This window comes from Onthophagus taurus, chromosome 7 (genome assembly GCF_036711975.1).
Source record: "Onthophagus taurus isolate NC chromosome 7, IU_Otau_3.0, whole genome shotgun sequence".
NCBI lineage: Eukaryota > Metazoa > Arthropoda > Insecta > Coleoptera > Scarabaeidae > Onthophagus > Onthophagus taurus.
The window spans coordinates 12,980,245-13,003,767 of record NC_091972.1 but is presented as its reverse complement, the minus strand read 5'-3'; the positions used below and the strand labels follow the sequence as shown (position 1 = coordinate 13,003,767).

The 23,523-nt window shown below is 31.9% G+C and overlaps 4 protein-coding genes across 5 annotated transcripts; 1 reads left to right on the top strand and 3 right to left on the bottom strand.

Moving 5' to 3' along the window:
• Positions 1 to 7,655: 7,655 nt before the first annotated feature.
• On the bottom strand, positions 7,656 to 14,245 carry LOC111425184 (basic leucine zipper and W2 domain-containing protein kra). 2 transcript variants are annotated; one of them, XM_023059024.2, is made up of 8 exons: positions 14,067 to 14,145; positions 13,656 to 13,675; positions 13,453 to 13,523; positions 12,558 to 12,734; positions 12,268 to 12,425; positions 8,446 to 8,988; positions 8,054 to 8,380; positions 7,656 to 8,001 (listed from the first exon to the last, which is right to left on the bottom strand). In XM_023059024.2, the coding sequence occupies exons 3-7, from the start codon at positions 13,511 to 13,513 to the stop codon at positions 8,054 to 8,056; spliced, it is 1,266 nt and encodes a 421-aa protein (XP_022914792.1). In that variant the 5' UTR covers positions 13,514 to 13,523; positions 13,656 to 13,675; positions 14,067 to 14,145; the 3' UTR covers positions 7,656 to 8,001. The 2 variants fall into 2 exon arrangements, with proteins under 2 accessions (XP_022914792.1, XP_022914791.1); XM_023059023.2 differs by lacking the exon at positions 13,656 to 13,675 and having other exon boundaries at positions 14,067 to 14,245.
• Positions 14,246 to 17,029: 2,784 nt separating this feature from the next.
• Positions 17,030 to 18,543, bottom strand: LOC111425469 (stomatin like 2). The gene is made up of 4 exons (XM_023059513.2): positions 18,375 to 18,543; positions 17,807 to 18,308; positions 17,344 to 17,744; positions 17,030 to 17,288 (listed from the first exon to the last, which is right to left on the bottom strand). The coding sequence occupies exons 1-4, from the start codon at positions 18,420 to 18,422 to the stop codon at positions 17,076 to 17,078; spliced, it is 1,164 nt and encodes a 387-aa protein (XP_022915281.1). The 5' UTR covers positions 18,423 to 18,543; the 3' UTR covers positions 17,030 to 17,075.
• An 11-nt stretch (positions 18,544 to 18,554) lies between these two features.
• Positions 18,555 to 21,832, top strand: LOC111425553 (coiled-coil domain-containing protein 112-like). Its single transcript, XM_023059652.2, has 7 exons — positions 18,555 to 18,793; positions 18,847 to 18,944; positions 18,999 to 19,219; positions 19,277 to 19,424; positions 19,486 to 19,724; positions 19,784 to 19,986; positions 20,045 to 21,832. The coding sequence occupies exons 1-7, from the start codon at positions 18,648 to 18,650 to the stop codon at positions 20,322 to 20,324; spliced, it is 1,335 nt and encodes a 444-aa protein (XP_022915420.1). The 5' UTR covers positions 18,555 to 18,647; the 3' UTR covers positions 20,325 to 21,832.
• Positions 21,833 to 21,876: 44 nt separating this feature from the next.
• LOC111425308 (maspardin-like) lies at positions 21,877 to 23,508 on the bottom strand. Its single transcript, XM_023059255.2, has 5 exons — positions 23,265 to 23,508; positions 22,976 to 23,216; positions 22,697 to 22,926; positions 22,388 to 22,636; positions 21,877 to 22,334 (listed from the first exon to the last, which is right to left on the bottom strand). The coding sequence occupies exons 1-5, from the start codon at positions 23,361 to 23,363 to the stop codon at positions 22,266 to 22,268; spliced, it is 888 nt and encodes a 295-aa protein (XP_022915023.1). The 5' UTR covers positions 23,364 to 23,508; the 3' UTR covers positions 21,877 to 22,265.
• Between the last annotated feature and the right edge of the window lie 15 nt (positions 23,509 to 23,523).

Here is a 23,523-nt window from a genome sequence, read left to right as displayed (position 1 = left end):
ATTCTCCACCATCAGTATTTGGTTCTGCATCATTTGTATTATTTATCTTATGGTATCGCTTCAAATAATGTATCGTTTTAATTTTTACTGTGATGGTTTATTCTTTTTAAATAAGTCCTTTTTATGTGTGCCACAGTTTATACAATAAAATTAATAAAATTTAACTTACCTTTCTGAATGAATACATTTTTCAATTGAATCTCGGACTATAAAATATGAAATTTTAGATTGTATAAAAATTTATATCGTAAATTATTACCGTCTATTACTCCTTTTTCGAGAATATCTTTAAATGCTAAGGGGTAGTTTTTTAGATGAACATACTTACCCATTGTTTATAAAAACTTTACAAACTAAATTAAACTAACACTATAGTACACAATAAAATAACAACTATTGACTATAAATTCAAAAATTTTGTTAAATTACACAATCATTAGTAGAAAATCACGGAAAATAAAGTTCAAAACGTACTTTTGGAAATGATTATTTTCTCTACCACATTAAAAAGTAATAGATAAAACAAGGAGCTTCGATGAAGAGAGTCGATGTAAGCGCCGCTCAGTCGGCAAGAGGCGGGACTAACGCGGTGGTAATACTTCGTGGGAATCTTGACGGAAAATATTCATTTTTACGCTACCTTTTTGCAATTTTAGCAAATTACAAACTATTCCTTTATAACTAAAAATTTTGAAAAAATTGATTTGAAAAATATTACTATTTTCAAGTATACTATCATGCAAGCTAAAAAAGAACGACCAAATTGTATAATATTGAGGAAAAAAACCCCTTTTTTTGGAAAACTTTAAAAATTTTCACCATGCGTTATGTAGAATTGTTAGAAGAAGCTATGTACAAAATTTCATCCAAATATTTTCATAAATAATGTATGTTTTTTGTAATTTGCCGAGCTGTATGGTAAAGTAGCCTCTTAAAGAGCGTAATTGCGCGTCTACACTGCTCGGTAATTGAGGATGCGATACGTGGAGCCGCGCAATTAGTCGATTATCAACGATATTTAGTGGCCGTAATGGTGACAACAAAGACGGCCCTTCGACGATCCAACGTCGTTTCCTTCCTGTGAGCTATTCCGAACCATTTCCCCAGCAATCACTCTTTTTACCACTGCACTTCTACATCTCCCCCCTCAATCTTTGTACAGACTTCAAGTCCTCTTGTTAATGTTAGATATCGTAATCACGCATTTCCTTTACATATTATATCAAATACAGATTTGACCAAAAATTAATTAATTATACAACTGTAATAGTGTTTTAGATGCGACTACAAAGTGGTGTTATTAATATTGATATTAAATTTCGTGCAATAAAAAAAAAACACCTGATTCGATTCAACTTTGCGTTTCTTCGTTTGATATTGTCATTGAAAGCTTTCAGTCGAATCACAAGGCCGTTTTGATGATTTCGGGATCACGCTTCGGCCAGGAATGCAATTAGGGCCAACACGGGCCCGTGATAACTCCGACAATGGGCAGTACCTATAGAGACTGATTTAATAATTTCAGAGAAATTATTAATAATTGTGTTACAGACTGAATCGAACTCGCTACTTTGATGTCGTTCAGCGTTCCGAGCGGTGGCGGCGTGGCGCTCAGTTCGCGACGCGATCCTCGTGCCCCGCGAACGTCCGGACCAGCCCTCCCTTTCGTTGTTCGCCCAACGTTCGTATTGTTCAAAGTTGCTATTGTTTGCTGGCTCTCGATGGGGATCACCGTTGGTTCCCATTGGCTGAAAATCACAGGTACCGCTGCCTTTCGGCCATGAATTAGCGCTTATAATTATTGTAACTTCATTTACGACTTGTGTAACGTGTACTTATAAATGAATTTCATACTTGAAATTTTGAAATTTCGAATCAATAGATTATTAAGGTACATATTTAAATTTATTAAGTAATAATTTGATATTGTTTAATTTAAATATTTAAAACTACTATATACAGTTTATGAACTATGGGATCATCAATCTATACACTGTAATATACTAGAAAATTCATTAATAAATCAAATGAATTTATACAAACAATCTATAATAATTACATGCATTCTGATAGGTATCTGTTTAAGGTTTTTACAATCAGAACCCCTTATATTAGTCACGTGACACACATCTTTTGTTAGTTATCAACAACAATAGTTAGTCAGTGGTCTAGTGAGTTAGGAAGTTATACTTAATATTAAGCTACCACACATTTTGTGGTTGCAGAATGTTCTATTTCGTTAGTGCGTAAGAGTAATGTAAGTTTAACATGAAAGATGAGATTTTGAAGGTGTTACAACTGTTCAGAGAAGTTCCAAATAATGTAGGAAGAAACAAAAAAGTGGGAAAATACTTTTAAGCAGTAACGTATTTATGGGGTGCAAACGCAACAATAAACGGGTTTCATGCTGTAAAGTTCTACCAAGTCATAAAATCACGCAACAACAATACAACGATTTGTTTGTAAAGTTAGGCCCGAGGTTCATTGGAAGAGACTCCAAAGTTCCACACAGTGCGTTCTATTTAATAATAAGGTATTGGAGCTGCTAAAAAGTTAAAAATGCTGAAAAGTAACCCAAATGTACTGGTTGGAACAAGTACAGAGTAAAGCTAGAAAACCTGATGATCTTGAGGTTCAGGCTGAAGAATAAATTCGAAACCCTACAGAAAAAGAGAAGTTAGAACATGAAGTGAGCCCCATTGCAATCAGGGGGTTGACCTTAGTAAACAAAACTAACCTAAGTGTGTCTCTTGAAGGAAGCAGAATCAAGAAAATATCTCGGTCTCCACCTTGATGGCAATCAGAACTAAAAGCTTCATGTTAGACAAAAAGCTAAGCAGATTAGACTCAAAAGTAGAAGTAACTTGATCTGCAATCGAAGACACTTATAGCGATCAGCCTATAATTTAGCCTATCTGGATTTACAGAAAACATTTGTGAGGTTGTACTAAGCCATCCAATCAATTGATCATCCAACATAGTTAAAACAAATTTCTTAGATTGATTACTAATGCTTATCGTTATGTAACCAATCAAGAACAATCGATACCAAATGCATCTAAGGCTTTTCTTGAAAGATAAATTTCTCAGGGTAACGAAGTATATGTCATTTTGAAATAATTCGTCGAATTGAAAATATGATAGCACCAGCGTGTAGAGAATGTCCTAAAACATATTACTGCCAAATATTATCAAAGTAGTACCAATAGTGTGGCTAAAAAAAAATAAAGCGCGTACTCTGAATCAGGCTGTATACAATAAACTAAAAGTGATAAACCTCACAAATTTTAAGTGAAAAAACACAGTACCCACAAAGAATGGGCTTACTGTTTATGGGTGCAAAAGATTTATCAAATCCTTGGCTTATTTAAAAAACAACCGACCAAACAACATTTACAAACTTGCAAAATCTGGAACGGATATAAAAGAAAGAAGAAATGTTCGAATCAGTACTTCGTACAAAAGTCAATGATAACACAATCACTATCACACACAATCTTTTGGATTATCTGTTTAGATTTAATTAAAATGAAAGTCCATGCTTCCTCAAGACAGCGTCAAAGCTAGGAACAGTTACGAATAATACCAAAATGGCTGATACCAGTACTGAAATGATGAACAAAATGTTATTATTATTATTATTGTAGTATAATAGTATTCAAGTAGTGTTTTCAGAAATTCTTGAAAACATACTAAGTATAGTACAACATAACCTTTTTGTTCCAGAATCGAAGGAAGAATGTCGTTGCGTGCAGCTTCACTGCCAATTTATACAGATCCGTTAGAAGATCACATTTTTTGGTAGTCCTTCCTCTTGGGTTGGCTTGGCTTGGCTTGGCTTGGCTCCACGATATTCACCCGACATAAAAAACACGACATTTTGCCCACATTCGCTACTGCAGTCATCAATTATTGGGCAGGCTTTTCAATGCTACATTTTTTAATTTGTGCTATAATAATGAACGAAAAATATGAAGTTAATTAGATTATCATGTCCAATATATCGATCTTAGAGAGCAAAGAATATCTGCATATTGAAATATAATGGTTGATCCTAATTGAAAATCTGGTTGTCTATGACTGTGGTTGTCTGCAAATATTATACCGTCCAAAAACTATAATCTAACTTAGAAAAAAATTGAGTTATTGTAAACCATGAGCTTGTAATAAGATGGATGTGGTGTGCGGTTCAGAAATTATCGAAATTAATATGATGTTAGTTTTATAATTGGTGGTAACATCATTAGATAATTCTTACATTCATTTTTATTTCATCAATTATGCTAAATATAACAATCAGTTACCTTTTTAAGCTGTGTAACTACAAATCATATTGTAATTGCCATATTATACCGAAAACTTAACATACTTTTGTTGCCATATCAAACGCATAAGTACCTACATATTTTTACTGATACATCTACAAAATAAAATCTAGGTTTCTTCTTTTCTTTTGAAGTTCATCCAACACTTCCTCGCGCGTAGTTGTTATTGAAGGATAAATATACAATAGCGTCATTCCATTTAATCTGTCCTCCTAATTTTAGAGTTGAAAATGTTCTCTCTGGAATATCTCTGCTTACTGGCAGAGAATATGAGGAAGAAAGATAATCGGATCATAAAGTGATAATGCATTTAAAGGAAAATTGGGAAATTCTTCTGGTAAACTATTGTAAAATTTTTTGTACCAAAGTTTAATATTTATAAAATTTTACTAGCTGTTCAAATTTTAATAGTTGTCCTAAATTTTCAAATTTTTTCTAGTGATGGAACTAAACATCCAAAAGTTACTAAGATATCTTTGTATGCAATAAATCTCTCATCTAATTGCATTATGATATTATCTAAGAATTGCTTGAAAACTGATATTTTGTAATATTCTTCTGGTTCAAAATTTGCTATATTTCTTTGTCTAAGCACATGTCTTGGTCTTTTCAATTGTTCTCCAAATATATTCCACATCAACTCGTTTCCTTCCAAAAATATATTGTTAAAAGATGTGTCAACACTGTTTCGCAGATTTTTTGGTTCTTCTATGCACTTTTCTGCAAGTAAATGTCTTTGAAGTAATTTTGACAAGGGTAGTGTGTATGTAAAAACGACTTCCATAACTAAAAGAGACAACATAAATACGGAAGAATTTTTCAACAATGTTGCCCCAGATGATGATTCCCGATCTTTCCAAGTTGATATGTCTTGTAGAACAGAAACTACGGACTCTAACAGCTCTTTCATTGCAACAATGGAATCTTGTCGTTGAATCCATCGCGTGGGACTAATTATAAGAAATGCCTGCAACTTTTTTTAATGTGATTGCCCTGAAATTTGTTATTCACCTCAAATATGCAATCATAAGCTAAGAACTCGGATCAGTTTTATATTATAATTTAATAACCCTAAAACTATATAATATAGCTATATAGTTTTATAGATACATACGTAGATATATAAACACATCATGTATGTCACACATCGTATGCTTAGTATTATAATAATCAGAAGTAAGTAAACAAGAAAACGTTTTTGCTATAAACATAGTAAACCGCAATCTACAACCCCTCGAGACCCGTCGTCAAAGTAATAACCAGTTTATTCCCTGAAATTCGTGCAATTTTGACGATGAGGTAAGTAATAAAGCAAGGTCTCGCTTGCAGTTTACCATGTTGAATACCTATTTCCTTCGGGAACACACACATACATATATATCGGTGGAGAGGGAGTGACGTGTGCGAGATGCAATCGGTGGTGCTTTATACCAGCGGCAACAGGGTAAACGTGTAGACGTTACGTCGTGGAGTATTCGCGACATAATTACGATGATATTGTCGGTTTAAGGGAGGTCTGTGGCGCCACAGGAGCCGTCATAGACATCTGACGCGCTAATAGCCCGCTCATTACCTATTATCATGCAGCGAGCGACAACGACGACGCCCGTCGTCCTGCGTCTGCTACGAGGAGGCCCCTTTATGCGCCCCTAACTAACCAAAAACTGAAATTGATTAACCTGTATAAACCGCTAACTGGCTGCTCTTGATAGGTGCCTAGCTCCAAAACCCCCTTTGTCCCGGGTTAACGTATTAATTATCTGTACATCATTTCGCGTCGTTTATTCAGCAGTAACCCTCTGGTCTACGACCTCGGCCTAAACTCTCCACAAAGACCAAATACCACCCACAAACTTTAAGACTAACCTAATCAATATTTTCAAACTAAAACCAATACACTTAAATATTTTATTTCATCCGAAGAACGAATTTTATTGTGTCGTGACGAAAATGAATTTACGACGTTTGAGGTAAAAGCATCATCAACAATCTTTTCGCGAGAAAAGACGGCGTCGTTGGCGTCGCGACGTTCACCAATAGAAAAGATTCAAATCGCTTTGAAGCGGAACCATGAGCGGATTGCTAAGGTTCGAGGGCGCGACAGGGGTACTTAGCGGAGCTAAAAATTGAATCACGCTGATTGTTGAGATCGACCGGAACCCATTTACACCGCTATTAGGCTGCAAACGCTCAAAGGAGCGCTAATGTGCTCGTAATAGCGTCCATTGTGCGCTCGGCAATCCTTCAATCAAGCGATCTAAGCAATAGGCCCTTACGGATTTACCGCCCTGCCCCCTTTACAGCTACTTCCCTTTTTTTGCGTTCGCTTTCGCGTTCTATTCAAGATGTTTCAACCAAGATGTAATGTGAAGAACTTGAAAGCTCCTAATCGGTATAAACGAAAAAATGTAATTGAAATAAAAGTTTCTTCTTTTAGTATCTACTTCGATTATTAAAAATTTAGGTTTATTTTATGAAACTACTTACGCCGACTGATCCACTTCGACAATGATATTTAGATTTCTTTAATTGAAATGTTTTTCAAGCGCTTTTCTTCAATGAAGCAGGTTTAATAATGTGGCTGAAGAATTAACAACAACTCATTCATTTCCAAATCAATTTCGACTTTATTTTTCGTCCCATCTCAATCCAATCTCATCCTCACTCAAAATTAATATTTGCTGTCGTTGATGGAATTCCGCTATCTACTACTAGATGACGTTCATTTAATACTGTATAAAATACCTAGATAAAACAAATATCAATAAATAAATTAATAGATCTACATTATTTCTACTTACCCCTAAAAAAAGTAATAAGTTCATATTTGTGGTTATAAAAAAAATAAACAAATCACAACAAAAATAAAACTCATAAACTAAAATACAGTTACAAAATTTATTATTAAATAAAATAGTATGCTACAACAAAATGGTAAAAATTAAACTTCTCTACTATCATGCTCGATTGTCCGCACAATAACATTTGTGGGACAATAACAGAGCATTAAAAAAAACAGGCTCGCTCTATTTTGCAGTCTGTACCATTTCGAAGTCTCTTAGTTAAATAATTACGTTCCAATTGTTGATTTGAGCATTACCTAAACACATCATTAATGGGCAGCGACGCTGCCTGCTGTAATCTTTAAATTATTTCGACTAATTAACCTAATACGAGCTATTTAAACTGATGGTAGAAATAAATTTGCACATCATCTAATAAACGAAAGTTACAAAGAACAAAATTTAGAACATAAAATAGAAACAAAATGAAAACGAAACGGAAAACTGAGTCGCAACGGAAACTCATTCAAAATGTACAGAAACACGGTAAAATTTCATCTTTGTATATTAAAAAAATTGACAATAAATCATTTATATATAACATTGAGTTATTTTGACAATATTGGCGAGACGTCTGTACAAATAACATTTTTTCCAATGCACTACTAATACTTCCAATAATTTTTCTGAGGTTGATACAATTCCCCGGTCGTTCCTATTTTTATCTTTTTTCCACATTTTTTATTACTTTTTTTAATTATAATCATGCCACACACCGAGTAAGGCACCAGAATTATTTATACAATATGATAATTACATGGGAAAAAATGGTATTGTGAACTTTTTGTTTTCCAATGTGGTGGCACTGGTTCCAATGCTGGATTGTATTTAACCTGTAATCATTTTCATAAATAAATCAATTAAGTAAAAACAAAATATCCCTACCTAGTCGCTGCTCCTATCAGAATCACTTTCCTCCTCCGCGTTCTGCAACCAGTCAATAAACTTCTTCATCTGATCCACAAACATCATTTTCCCTTTAACGTTAAAGTCCTGTTTATACCATTTGAGGATCACCTGTTCAGAGATCACATCTGTTTTATAGAACAACATAATGATCTTCTGGAAGGCCTTCATAAACGTCATGTTCGAGTAGCAATATTCTTGTACCTTCAACAACAAACTCAGTTCGGAACGCGCATTTTGCGCAAACGCCGAAAACAATGCTGTGTACAGTTTCAAATGACGAACAGCTTGGTCAGTTACCAATTCCTAATAGACAAAAAGAAAATTTTTATTTTATATTTTTAACTTATTTATATTTTATACTCATTTACTTCTTTTTTATTCCATTCAGGTAGACCCATAACAGTCGTCCATATAATACAAACTGTTTCGTGTTCTTGAATAGCTTCTTTAACCGCGTATTCTTTCAATTCAATGACAATATCGCGTAGGGGTTTGCCTTCGGTAAGGCCATCGTTGAGGAGAATTTGAAGTTCCTTCTTGGCCTGAAGCTGATGCTGATCGTTATAAAGTTTGAGAATTTCGTCGAGACCATTCTCTTCGAAAGCCGAGCGGAAATAGGCCTGCGACTGTTTGCTGTCGGGCACGAACGTCATCAAATGAGACTCGATGTTCGACTTTTTGATGGACGAATGAAGCGACATGACGCCTCGCTCTTGACGCCACCATTTAAATATGTCGATTAGGAAATCGAGTGCGAGATGGTCCTTGACCAGATGCGAATTGTTCAGGGTTAGAACGGAACTGAATGGCAGACTACCATTCGAAATCCAGAGGAACATCATTACCGACAGCTTCTTGCGATCCTCCGGTTTAAAGTACTTCACGTACGTCAGGATTTTCTTTATTTCTTCCTGTTTAAAATAAATTTTATTAGTTAATAAATAAACCTTCGAATTTATTTTTAAGTTTTATACATTTAAATACATGTCATTACAAGAAATTAATATATTATTTACCACGTTGAATAACGGGTGTGAAATTAGCCAAAGATCTCAGTCAGATTTAAAAATTAAAAATGGGAATGATTTTAGAAAATTTTAAAACATTTCTAGAAATATTTAATTAACTTCAGAGTTTTGGTAAATCCTTTAATGACACCCTGAAGTTTCTAAAGTTTACTAAAAAAACTTTTAGGCAATGTTTTTCATATAATTTTAGGTTTCCATAATATTCAAAGAAATTTCTATTGATTGCCCAGTATATCTAGGGATTTCTGGCACTCCTCAATAGTTCCTATATATTCAAGAAGATTTTTATGATTTTCAAAGGATTTTCACAGAATATATATATAAAATATATGGATATTTGTGGATTTCTAAGTATTTCTAAGGATTTCTAAAGAAATTCAAAAACGTCCAAACTGAATTATTTATCTAAGTAATCCAAAAGATTAGTACCAGATTTTTACCGATTTCAAAAAGATTCAAGAATGTTCATGCAGCTTTTTCTAAGGATTTCTAAGGATACTCATGATTTTGCTGCTTTTCCATTTCTAAGCATTATTATTATTCAGGAATTTCTAACAATTTCGTAGAATTTAAGGCCACTTTCACCATCTCTTGTTAAATTTAAACTGAAGGGGCTAAGATTATGGTGTCCAAATTGACTTTTGTATTACATAACTTTCATTACACCCCTTAAAGCCTTCAGAATGCATCCCTAATCAATCAGGTGTTCAGCAAATATTAGCCAGAATATGGGTTCGAGCCCCGGTTTAAACATATTCACCAAGCCGCCCACCCGTCCTTCGGAGGGGACGTTAAGCCGTCGGTCCCGGCAAACAGTCGTACACCTCTGGTTGTCGTTATCACCCATGTGTGTAAGGGGTTTGAACACATGGCTGAACGCGCGTTAGCGCTCATGAAGCACACACCTCGTGAGAGCGTACCCGGGCCAAGGTTGATGAGCAGCTTTGCTCCACCTTGGTACGGAGGGGCCAGCGAGTGAGTGGCATCGTTGAGCGGCACCTGACAGGGGCGAACCCGCACTGGGCCTGTGCCATAGCACGCCCGGTGAGGGGGGTCGGTTAGGAAGCGGAATCAGCCAGAATTCGAGTTAACCTCGCGTTTAACATCTCAGACCTCTTAGAGGAGGATGTACAAGGGGCCCGTTGGGGCCTAGGTGCCGCGTATAGTATACGCACTCCCCGTAACATACATACATACATAGCCAGAATGTAATAATTCTCATTGGTGACTCCTCACCGTCTTTTTGAATTGTTGTTTCAATTCACAGTAGTATGGGGTGAGGGTCTGATGACAATTTATGTATTGCTTCTTTGTTTAGAGTCAAATCTTTTTTGATGTGTCAATCACATCTGGTATCTTCTTCATATGGCGCTACAGCCCAAACTGGGCTTTCCTGCCGCTCTCCTCCAAACTCAAACACCCAGAACACCGCGTGCATCTTCCCATCGTTTTCGTGGTCTCCCCACTTATCTTTTCCCGCACATTTGACAGTCCAAGAAACTCTAAGGCAACCTCTATTCCTTCTTGCCACATGTCTACCCCACTATAACCATTGCAGTCTGATAAATTCTGAATCTAAATTCTAAATTTGAGTCTTCAGACATTATTGCGAAATAGGCTTTGTTTGCTGTGTATAGTCTTCTATGAATTTCTCACTTTTTCATACCAGCTGAGTTCAGTTCCATTCTATTCAGATATATGAAGTGTCTCTGTTACCCCTTTTTTGTATTTTTATAATTTATTCCATTTTGGCATGTAGTTTTAATTCTAAGTATGGTTCTCTTGCCAATTACTCCCTATGACACATGATATAAATGTCATCTGCATCAGCAACAAATTGTAGGGTCTTATTTGTTAACAGGTTTGCATTTTAAACGAATTGAAATACAGTGGCTAAATACTATACTCAATTCTTGGTAAACTGATTAAATTGATTTGAAACTCTGATCCTTATCATATTTATTCATATTTTCAAATCATGATGAATATTTATTGCTATCTTCACATCTGGTATAGGATGCATTTGGCAATCAACATGATAATAAAAAATATATATTTAATTACAAAAGTTATAAAACCAACAATTTTGATGATTATTTAACTTTCACCTTGCTAATGTTTCTGCAATTTTAGCAACTTGTTGATACATTAACAATTTTTTAATTATTTCAAATAGTTACATTAAAGCAATTACTTCATGCACTTAAATTATAATCATAATCAATTTCACACAATTTCATGACAAATTTATGACATCCAACATAGAAAATTTCAAAACTAGTTTTCCAAACAAAATTGTATATAGTTAATATTCAGAAATTTAAAAGTATTAACAAAAATAAAAAATATTTCTCAATGTCATAATTATCAAGGTGTTGAACATCCGCGATCATATGAATTCTGATTCTGTATTAGATGTTGGGACCATCACTCAAAATCAACACACACAAAATGATTAAGATTTATAACCCATAAGGGAGATAGCATTGGACCAACTGGACCTTTTTCACAAGTTGGTTAACTAAAGTTAAGTAGGTTGTAAAGAAAACCATTATTAAATGTCCAAATTATTATCTCTCCCACTCCACACCAATGTTCTTCCCTTTCATTCCAAACACACTTATATGGGAAGAAAAACTATCAATTGTTAAGGATATTAAAGTTGTAATGTTTACTGAATTCTCACCATAAATGGTACTCAAACACATACAAAAGAATTCCACATTATTCCCTTTAAAAATAAACCATTCAAAACACCTTGCATAATTTCTAAAAACACATCACATGTTCTTAATAGCTCTATTATTTTGCATTGAAATATGTGATAGCATTATTGAATTGAGAAATAACATTTTTAACAACATTTCAAAAACAAAAGTTAATTACAACACATATTTTCTTTAGTTTTGGTTTAAAATAAATTTTTCAACATCAAATAAAAATACATATTTTATGAGATAAAGAAATAAAAAATGTAACATATGTGATAACATCTAACTAATAATTCAGCTAAATGCCAGTAATAATGTAGATCATTATACCAGAAATAAACGACATTTAAAAAGTAATAAAATTTTAAATATCTTTATGTTACTTCTGGTATTATTGTATATTGGGATTGTTATAAATTTGTATAAAATTTTTTTGCTGTAATTAATGTACCTGAAAAATTTTTTCTAAATACTTGTACCGACGCATTAGCTTGACGAAAACTTGTTCCCAACTCTTCATCACATCAATGTTGATCTCGTCCGGAGTGTTAAAGATGCACGCATCCGTTTTGGAGATTTCGCCCTCCAAATTGAGCGTGCCTCCTGGCACTTTAAACAAAAAAAAAGCTTATTAATATAAATTCAACTATCAAAATTAAATTGTATCTAAAACTATAAGAACTCACTACATCATATGACTCATTATGATAAATAAATAAGATGACTAATATTTATATTTACCCAATATGCCTCCAGCAATAAGTATGTCAAAGAGGTTCTCCCCATAGCGTCGATAATCTAACTTGCTGCCTGCACCATCCAGGTAACGAGAGATTGCTTCAAAATCCTTAGCGCACTTATCCAGACCAGTGATTATTGCATCTCTAAATCCAACTGGATCGTACTTTTCTTTTTCATCTATGTAAAATAAATCAAGACATAAATGAGATTCTTAATTAACCTGTGTTAGTAATCTGTTGTGACAAATCATATTTATATAGAGTAAAACCTCAATATAACACACTAATATGGGGAAGGGAATGTAAATTATATGCTTAATTTATTCTATTTGTGTATATAAAATAAAGATCTTGATTGAGTTTAGCTGTGGGTCTCTTAAGATGGCTAAACCTGAATATTTCTAGTTCTAGGTTCAGTGTTAATTCTACTTTTAGTTAAATAAGAGTGAATTTAATGCTGAATAACCATTATGGTTCTAGGTCTAGTGTTAGTTATAAAAAATGTACAAGAATCTAGCATTAAATAACAATTAAAACTGGAACTAACACTAGACCTAAAAGTAGTAATGTTCAGATTTATCCTTTTTAAGAGCTGTATGGCTAAACTCAAATGTTTCTAGTTCTAGGTCTAGGGATAGTTCTTTTTGCTGAATAAAAATTAACACTAGAACTGTCCTTGATTTATACATCATGTAGCCAATTCAGGGAATACTCAGAGTTTATCTATGAATATGAAATAGAGCAACATGTGGAATCACCTGAATTGCATTGTATCAATGAGCCTTAACATTTATATTTCAATATACTAATGTATTAAATAGATAAAAATTTCCAAATTCCCTTCTAAGGAGGTCCATTATATGAAGGTTTTAATGTACTGCTAATAATTTTTGTACCTCTTTTTCTGGTCTTGATGCGTTGACCGGATAGAACTGGTTTTTCTACCTTTTGACTCATACAAAAATTTCTGAAAATCAAAAAAGAAAAATGATTAAAAACGTAAAATATATAGCCAAAACTTAAAAAAAACGTTTTAAAAATAATTTCTAAAGTAATCTATAAACAAATCTATAAAAGAAAAACATGTTACGTTACTTACACAAGCAACAATATTGGCCTCTAAAACAAAATATTAACAATTAATCTTGATATTTTCTCAAATATAACGGACGAAAAAGACGTAAATGAGGGTCAACGACTTTAAAAAATTTTTTTCAGTGGTCAATGTGGATTTTGTAAAACAAAGAAAATTACACGTTTGATTCTTAATTAATGATTAAAAGAACCAAACAGACGTAACGTTAAAAATAGAAAATTAAAGAAATTTCGCACAATATACGGTAAAACGAACCACCATGATTGGAAATAAATGGGAAAAACCAAAAAAATCGGAACGAACATGAGCATGGGTTTCTTTCGAGCTAACCAACAAAATTTAATAACCACATGGCATTTATACTCCTTTATTTACAATGTGACTTGACTTAAATTAATGTTTGGATATACTCACGTTTTAACTGATTAAAAAAAAGCACCTCGAACGAGCTCTGCTAAAGAATTTTAAGACGACTCCGTCAAAAGAAATTCTGCGTCTGCGAAGTGTTTGCTAAAACCGGAATCAATACAAATTTGGCGGCAAATTTGAACTCGGAATTATAAACCCAGAAGAAACTGCTACTCCGACGGCTCGAACCGCGGGGACGAACGGTTTCACTCGTTGATTTGAAATCGATGAAATCGAAAAATGTGTTCGGGCAGTTTGAAAACTGAATGTAAAAGATGTGTGACATATAAGAAAAAAATGATTTGATTATTGTTTTTTTACGTAGCCCGCTCAAACGGCGGACGAAAAATTTAATGTCTTTCAAAATACGCACTTTCATTATTCCTTTCTTATTCGTTATTTCTCAACTATTACAACATTATTAAATTTGTTTGCAATGTTATAAATAAACTTTTCGAAAAATCAACAATGTTTTAATAATTACAGTTGTTCATTTGACAGTTTAGGTAACCTTTTTGACAAGAAATTTTCATCAAACCATAAAATCAAATTATTACATTATTTTACCTTTCCATCTTATTTATTATTGTATTTAGAGTATTATTATTTTTAGTGATTACCAAATTATTAATTAACTCTTCACTTCTGACTTGAGTCAAATATACTTGAGCGCGCGGTATGTATCATCCTAACGTATTAACAGGGTGGGGAGAGAGTATATTTAAATATAACCATTTTCGCCAAGTTAAACATGAGCTTGATACATATTACCCACAGAATGTACCCCTCTGACTAGTTAAATGTTAATGTATAAATATTTACACGTTTATTAATAAGTATAAACAGACAAAAATGTTGTATTTATATCAAATAAATATTAGAATAATATAATTAATTTTAATTAGTTATAACCCATATTATACCATACCGCCCAGGGACAGGTCAGAACAATGTTCATCATATTCAGGTTCTTTGCAGAATTTAAAGTCAGCGATTCCACCAAAATAGAAAAAAGGACCAACAAGACCCAAAGGCCTTTCGGTATATAAAACTTTAATGGCTCTGTATGAAGATACTCAAAAGATTGAGTAATTGTTACACTTTTGTATCTTTTAGGAGTACGAACCCAATACTAGTCAAAACATGTTTGTGAATTGAGTTATTATAATTAAGGCCATGTACCCTTATCCATTCTTTATAGATTAGCACTTGATGACCTTATTTATGAGTTAAATACTACCTACTTACTTCTTTACCATTTGTTGTGCTGAGGATATAACTATCAAATAAGTGGTAAACATAATAATAAGTTCTTTTAGTGAATGTGGCAAGTACTGATCCTTGTTTACTTAAGCAGAATGAGTTTACTTGTAATATCGTCTACTTTTCACCATTGAATTGAAATATCTTGGTACAATCTTAGGCAAAGGTTTAAAATGGAACTCCCACTTAGAATGTAGAACTGCAAACACCGACAATGACACTCTCCCATTACAAAAAAGGATTTTGGCGGACATGGAATCTGAATCTGATGACTACAATATACATACAATAATAATGTATTGTTTCCAGAAAGATACAATTTACAGTTTAAACTACAATACCAATATATTATATACTCCTATCCCTTTCCAAAAACGTCTCCCTACGTCTCGCTGCCATCACCTCCCCTATCCATCTCCTTCCCTCAGCCCTTTACCCCAGCACCTGCCACCAATCTTCATCTCCTTATTCCTCAACTCACTACACTTTACCAACAAATGGTGTAAAAACTACCATCCCTCTCCACATAATCAGCACACCCTTTCCTCATCCTCCATCCAATATCTATTGGCCCTTTCTTCATTGCCACATCTAAACCTGGCTACCAACCTCATCTGATGGGTACAATATGCCACAATTCTTTACCATAACAATGTTCAACTTAGCACAGAATTTAACTGTCATTGGCATTATCCAGTAATTCAGTTTAATTAGCGTTCCTATGAAAGTAGTGAAGTATTTTGCTATGGATAGTTATCTTCATGCTAAAAAGTTACATTTCCTGTGTGTTTCTCTGTTACTAAACATTTTATGTTATAATATTGATACATAATCTATGAGATTATGTATTAGATATTTAATTTCATAGTGTTATCTTGGTCGCTTAGTTTTGTAAGCGTTATAAGTTGTAACAAAGAATCTAATTTGTGCTTTGAAGTAGCTATAGTTGTTAAGACTGTAAAGACACTAATAACATTGAAGGAGCCAAAAAGATAGAAAAAAGACTGTCCGCACGAAGCCTGAAGAACAGAAGGCAGTAACAGAACTAGAAATGCAGAAACAAATCAAAAACTAGAGAAATGCTAGAAAAGATATAAAAAGGTCGAACAAAATTCCAAGAAAAAAAAGCCGCAACAAGCTACAAACACAGTAATGAAGTAAAAACATAGAAGATACTAGATAAAAGAAATCCCAAAATGCTTCAACATCATCACCTAGGCAACATTGACTCTCAAAATAAAAAGATACCGAAATGGATGCGTTTTGCATATCTTTTTTTAGACATGCACAAAAGGAGCTAATAACGATTCTGTCACGTTATCATAAATGATCAATAACAGTATATGATGATACTGTTTATTTGACATGACACATTTTCAAGCCATATACTCCACATCATTCTCCCTGTAGTTTTTCTGGAGCATAGATCTATACATAAGCATGCAACATGACTTGTGAAAGAGCAAGAAACATTTTAAATTGTATTAATTTTATTAAACATATACCAAGAAAAAAGTAAAGATGCAATGACCAATACATTACATGATAACATTTAACCCATGAATGTTAATGTGTTATTTCCTCATCAATCACTAATCAAAATTCAATCAGGAGCAACACAAATAAGATTAAACTCATGTTTAAAATTAATTACTTTTGATATTTTGGTAGTTAAGACTATTTTTAGGTAAATAACAATATAATAATGCACTTAAAAATATACCATTTATTCCATAATAAAACCTATACATTTTATTTATCTTTTGCAGGCTTTATTTGATCTAAAACTATATTAGCATGTTTCTTCCTTTCTTCTTCATCACTAAAATACTCAGCTAAATCATTCATGGCAGGAACTGAAGGTTTTGTTGTTGTCGTTGTTGTTAGTTGTGGTTTTTTCTCATCAAGTATTAATGCAGGAGTTATTTGCTGATTTTTCGACAGTGTCTTATAAATACTCATCGCCTAAAATACATGTATCATAATAATGGTTTTATAAAAATAATATGATTTTATTCACCTGTGTAACTATATGAGATACATCTCCAGCATTTGCTGGCAATATAAGTGTGTTATTATTTTGAGCTAATTTTTTAAACGCATGTACATATTGCTCAGCAATACTAAAAGAAGCAGCACTTGCTCCCATGCTGGTACCCAGCGAACCAGCAACAAGTTTTAATCCAGTTGCTCTTGCATTAGCAATTGCTAACATAGCTGCAGCTTCACCAGCTGCTTTATTAATGTGTTCTTGTTTTTCAGCCTCAGAAGCTAAAATCCTCGCTTGTCGTTTACCTTCAGCTACATTTATATCAGCCTCACGAACACCCTCAGACTCTAAAATTGCTGCACGTTTCTTTCGTTCAGCTTCTACTTGCATTTGCATCGCTTCTTGTACTCTTGTTGGTAGTTTTATATCCCCTGAGTAATAAAATTTAAATAAGATAATTTTATAAATTAATTTGCTTAGAAAAAAAACTTACTAATCTCATAACGTAAACAAGTAATACCCCAAGCTTCACTGGCTTTATTAATAGAATCAACAATTGAAACATTTAGATTTTCTCTTTCCCTAAAAACTTTATCTAAGGGAATTTTACCAAGCTCTGATCTCATTGTTGTTTGTGCTAATTGTGTAATTGCAAACTCTGGGTCTTCAACACCATAACTAGCTAAATAAGGTTCAACTATTCTTAAGTACAACACCCCATCAATATTTAAAGTAACATTATCTGAAGTAATAGCACTTTGTTTGGGTACATCTATTGCGATTTCCTTTAAACTCTGTACATATTTTACTTTATCAATAATTGGAATTAAAATATTTAAACCAGGGTCTAATATTCTATGAAATTTTCCCATTCTTTCAACAATCCATGCTTCTTGTTGAGGTACAAACATTACAATGGTATTAAGAGGCGTTGATGATCTATATCTTACTGTCATCAACTGAAATTGCGGATTTATCATCGGTGATGAAACAGGCTTAAAAAGAAAGCAAAATAATTTAGTCATTTTTGGAGGTTATGTCTTCGTTGGTTTTTGATTTACCTTTAATAATCGTAATGATGAGAATAATAATCTTGAACGGGAAAGCATCGTAGAATTTTTATTAAATTAATGTATTTGTTATCGTCTTACAATTAGACTTTTATTAAAATTTGAATGTTGAAGTTTCTGTAATTAACCTACAAATTTGACAGTTTTGACATAAACACGTGTTACAGGTTCCTGTTTTTTTGAGGTTATAAAAATGTTGATATTTGAAAATGTCAAAATAATATTGATCAAATATTTACTAATAATTTGAAAAATACTAAAGAAATGACCTCAACTTTTTTAGCGGAAGCAAATAAGTTAAAAAACTTACAATTAACACTAGAAAAAAACGAACAAGTATTATTAGAACACATCAAAAAGAATGGTGATACTCACATTATCGAGTTCCATGAAGAATTATCGTCTTCAAGGTAATTTATTTAATTTATAACTTAATTCAACATTGAATTGTATTTATTTGAAGGAAAAAAGAGATGGAACACGTTTGGTTGGAATACAAAAACATAGTGAATCCGTTAAATAAATTTAAATCATTAATATCGAAGGATCCGGTTGAGATAAGTAAATGATTTAAAGAAAAAATAGAAATGAATTGAATCTAATATAAATAAATAGTTTCAGATTTGAATCAGATTAAAAGAGAAATGTTTTTATTTGGAAAAAATATAAAACATTCAAAAATTCGGACTAAAGAGTGTTTAGAAAAACTTTATGAACAAGAAAGAGAGTTGGTTGATGAAATAAAGCTTTATGAACAAAAAATTGTCCATTGGGGCCGACATGTAAATGTATCGGAGACAGTATATGATAAAAATAAGAAAAATTCTGTGGATAAGGTTGATTAAATTTAAAAAAATTTGGATTAAAAGTTAATTACATCTTTTTTTAAGTAGAATGTTACAGATTTTTTAAGTTTCCTTTCAAAGCATGGTGGCCATACAAATGGTTGGAATGTTGAAGATCATAGTTTATTTTTGAAAGCAAAAAGTAGATGTAAAAATGTAAATGAATTATGTGAATATATTCATGCTTTATTACCAGGTAATCTCTCTAATTATCAGGTCTCAATTATAAAATCATTATAATTTATGTACATTTCTAGATATTAGTAAAGAAGAAATTGAATCTCATGAAAAATGGTATACAAATTACTTAGAATTGAAACGAAAACATAAAGAAGCAATTAAAAATTGGAGAAAAGTAAAATCGGCAATTCCTCCAATACAACATAACAATAAAGTTAATATGAATGTTAATGATGACCAAAATCGTATAAAATCAGCATATTCAAAAGAGAAATTTAATAAAGAGGAGATGCAACAGAGATTAAAGCAATGGAAGGTTAATAAAAAGATTAAGTTATTTTTAAATTAAGTTTAGTTTTATTATTTTGTTTTTAGCAAGAAAAAGAAGAAAAATTAGAGACTGAAAAGATAATTAGAAACGAAATGAAAAGAAGACAACAAGAAATTGATGAAAGAAAGAAAGAGAGACAAGAAGAAATGAAAACAGCAGTTCAAAAATGGAAAATGGAGCGATTGGAAAAAGAACAAATTAAAAATTTTGAAAAATTCGAATCTGAAAAGCAACAAAAAGTGTTTAGGTTAATGTTAATAATAAATAAGGGAAAAATTGGAAAATTTATTATTTATTATTTTTAGATCAACAATGGCGAATAGATTGATTAAAGAATTTCAATCTCAAGATGAGTTATTTGTAAGGAGACGAAAAGAACTTTGTCAACCAAAAACAAAGAGCTTTGATAAACTTCCCGTGTGCAATATAAATGTACCAAGAGATCCAAGAAGACTGCTCAAGCCCACCAAACAATGGATTGCAAGACTGAAAACTACCGATGATTTGAGAAAGGTTGAAAAACCTGATATCAAGTCAATACCTAAACTTGGCATTCCAAATTGGAGAAAAAATCTTATGATTTAAACTATAAATCATATTTATTTTCAATTCTTTTTATATTATAGCTTGGCAAATCTATCTTGGCTAAACTTAGTACATGTTTATTATTGTTTTTTATAAAATAATATAAAAACAGGTGAAGAATATAATAATGTTTATTATTTAAAATCAACTTTGTTACAGCAAAACGAATATAACAGGTTTTTTGCTTACTTACGTGGTTACTCCTATGTTTGTCTTACTTCTACTTGTTATTAATGTTTCCTTATTCTCATTTTGTTCTATATCATTTGGGATTATCTCTACATCAGAATCATTATTTAGAGGAATAGGATTAGGTAGTGGGTTATACCTATCTTTTATAAAAAATACATTTCTTCTATAATATTTATTCTTTTCTATTTTAATTAAGTATGACCTAGGGGTTTTCAATACTTTAACAATAATCGCTTTTTCCCATAAACCTTCTTTGGTCTTCTTAAACCACACCATATCTTCTTCCCTATATCTTTTAAATTCCAAGTCCTTCTCATTAAATACTATTTTGGTTCTAATATTTTTATCAAAATGTAATTGTGCTGGCGAATATTTCAATCCTGCAACTATTACATTTCTATAGTTCAAAAGAAATAATTCGAAATCACTATTGGATTCTCTAGCTTTTCTCATCACTCATCATCTTTGCTATACCTACTGCTTTTTAAATTTAATTTATTTTAGACAGATTTGATATAAAATTTCTAAGATAATTTAAAATCTGTTGCAATTCCTTTTTATTGTTTGGAGGTTTTAGTTGTTTTATTGCTCTAATTCTATCTGGATCAGGTTTCATACCTAATTTGTTAAATACAAAACCAAAATGTTTCACTTCATTTACAAAATATTGTAATTTATCTGGATTAAATCTTATACTATATTTTCTTGCCCTATCTAATACACTATCAACTCTTCTGCACCATCTGCAGCACATTGTTTACCTTTCAAGTCACCAAAATATTTAGAAATACATTTTTGAAAAACTTCTGGGACTGAATTAACACCAAATGGTGCTCTATTAAATTTATAACATGCAAATGGTGAGCTGAATGTGCAAAATTGAGAAGATTCCTCCTCAAGTTTAATTTGATAAAACCCATCTTTAAAGTCAAAGACACAAAACCATTTTTTATTTGCTAACTTTGAACTGACACATTCCAAGGATGGTATTTCATAATATTGTCTGGCCAAGATAAATTTGCCAAACTGTACTTCATTTTATTTGTCCAGAAATGAAGAACCATATTTATTTATTGTTATTGCTTTTCTTATTTAAATCTCAAAAAAAAAGTTATATCTGCAGATATGGTAACTTCAAACAGTAACAAATATATTTTTAATGAATTCTTTAATAACGGAATCAGATTTATAGAAAAGTTTCTAGGTTGTCCTTCAAATGAACCAAATATAGAGTTACATCATGCCTGAATGAGTTTTAAACATTTGTTAAATTAAAACCATAGAAAAAAACTAAAAATAAACAATATAAAACATAACTATAATTTTTGTACTTATTTATAAGGAATTATTAAAACATTAATAGGTATAATATCAAAATATATTTGTTATATCTAAATATCACTAAAATATATTCATAAGATATTATTCAAAATACAATATATAAAAAAATTCGAATGTTTTTGAGATAATAAAAAGAAATTAATATAGTAAAAATAATATGAATAAACAATAATAGTAATTTAAAAAAATTTAAATGACTTATTAACAATCTGTTTTAAGACTAGATTTGATCTACTACAACCAGATTTGGCACAACTTTCGTATGATGAATGATAAAGTATTGTTATTCAATTATCCTTGGTTTGAACTTAAAAACTATTAAAACATCGTTTACTAATCCTTTGGGATTAAACAGCCAAGTATACAATTTATTACTATTCAGAAATATTTTGATTCACATCTTGTTTTTCATTTATTGCTAACCAAATTTCTATCAGACGCTGCATTAGGTGTTCCATCAAATTGTCTCAAATGAATCTAAAAAATTATCTTTAACTTTGATTATATAAAAATTAAAAAGTTATTTTAACCTGTAAATGAAGGTTAACTTCAGCACACCGACTTAAATAAGGAAAATTTCCACCCGATTTTAAATGGGCAAGTTTAGCTTGAGGATAACATTTATATAATTCTTCTCGGACGGCACTTGATAACGCGTATTCATCAAAAACATCGATTATCGTAACAGGTACATTTGACAATTTATGAGCTTCAACGTAACCTTTTACGCAATTTAAAGTTAATCTACTTGCTAATTCAGCTTGAGGAAGACTATCCAACTAAAAATAATAATAATTACATTAGTAATTAAGACATAAAATCAATAACAAAATCAAAACCCTTTCAACCATAAAATCTATAGCATCAACAATCTCAGGATCCACTTTCTCAGCACTAAAATTTCCCATTACCATTCGTTTTAACACTAAAGCTGGCATTATCCAATATAATGAAGCTGATTCGTGATTTTTAAATACTGAAGTGTCTGTAAATGCATTACAAAGAATTAAAGAAGCCACTCGGGGGCAATGAGAAGTGTATTCCGCAAATTTTTGAGCAAGATAACCACCTAAAAGTATATTGATAAGAATCATAAAATTGTAACAATTTCTTTTTACCTAGCGAAGCTCCAAATAAATGAATTTTATCGATTTTTAAATAATCCAAAAGTTTTTTAAACCCCTCACACCATTCCTTTACATTCCAATAAACCGGACCTTCAGCTGAAATAATTCTTATCCCTTTTGCTGAAAGTGCAAGAGCTTGTCTGAAAAATACATCAGCAGTTCCTGAGACAGGAGGAAGGCACACTAAAGGACATTTCACGTTTTTGGGGCCGCAATCATAAATTTTCCAACCCTAAAAGTTAATAATAAATATTTGAAAGAGTACAATATAGTTAATTACCTTTGTATTGTCGGCATCAACGCAAATATTTTTTAAAGGTACACTGCTTCGAAAACTTAAATATTCTTGTGATTGTGATAATTCGTTCATATAACTCATTTCGATTATATTTAATTAATTGATCGCTTGTTAAGAGTTATTAAGAGAAAAGTAGTGTTTTAAAGAGTAACTTAAGATGATCTGAAAAGTATAAAATTACACTATACAAAATAGAAAGAGATAACCTAATCTGTCAATTTTAATTTAAGATTAAGTAATT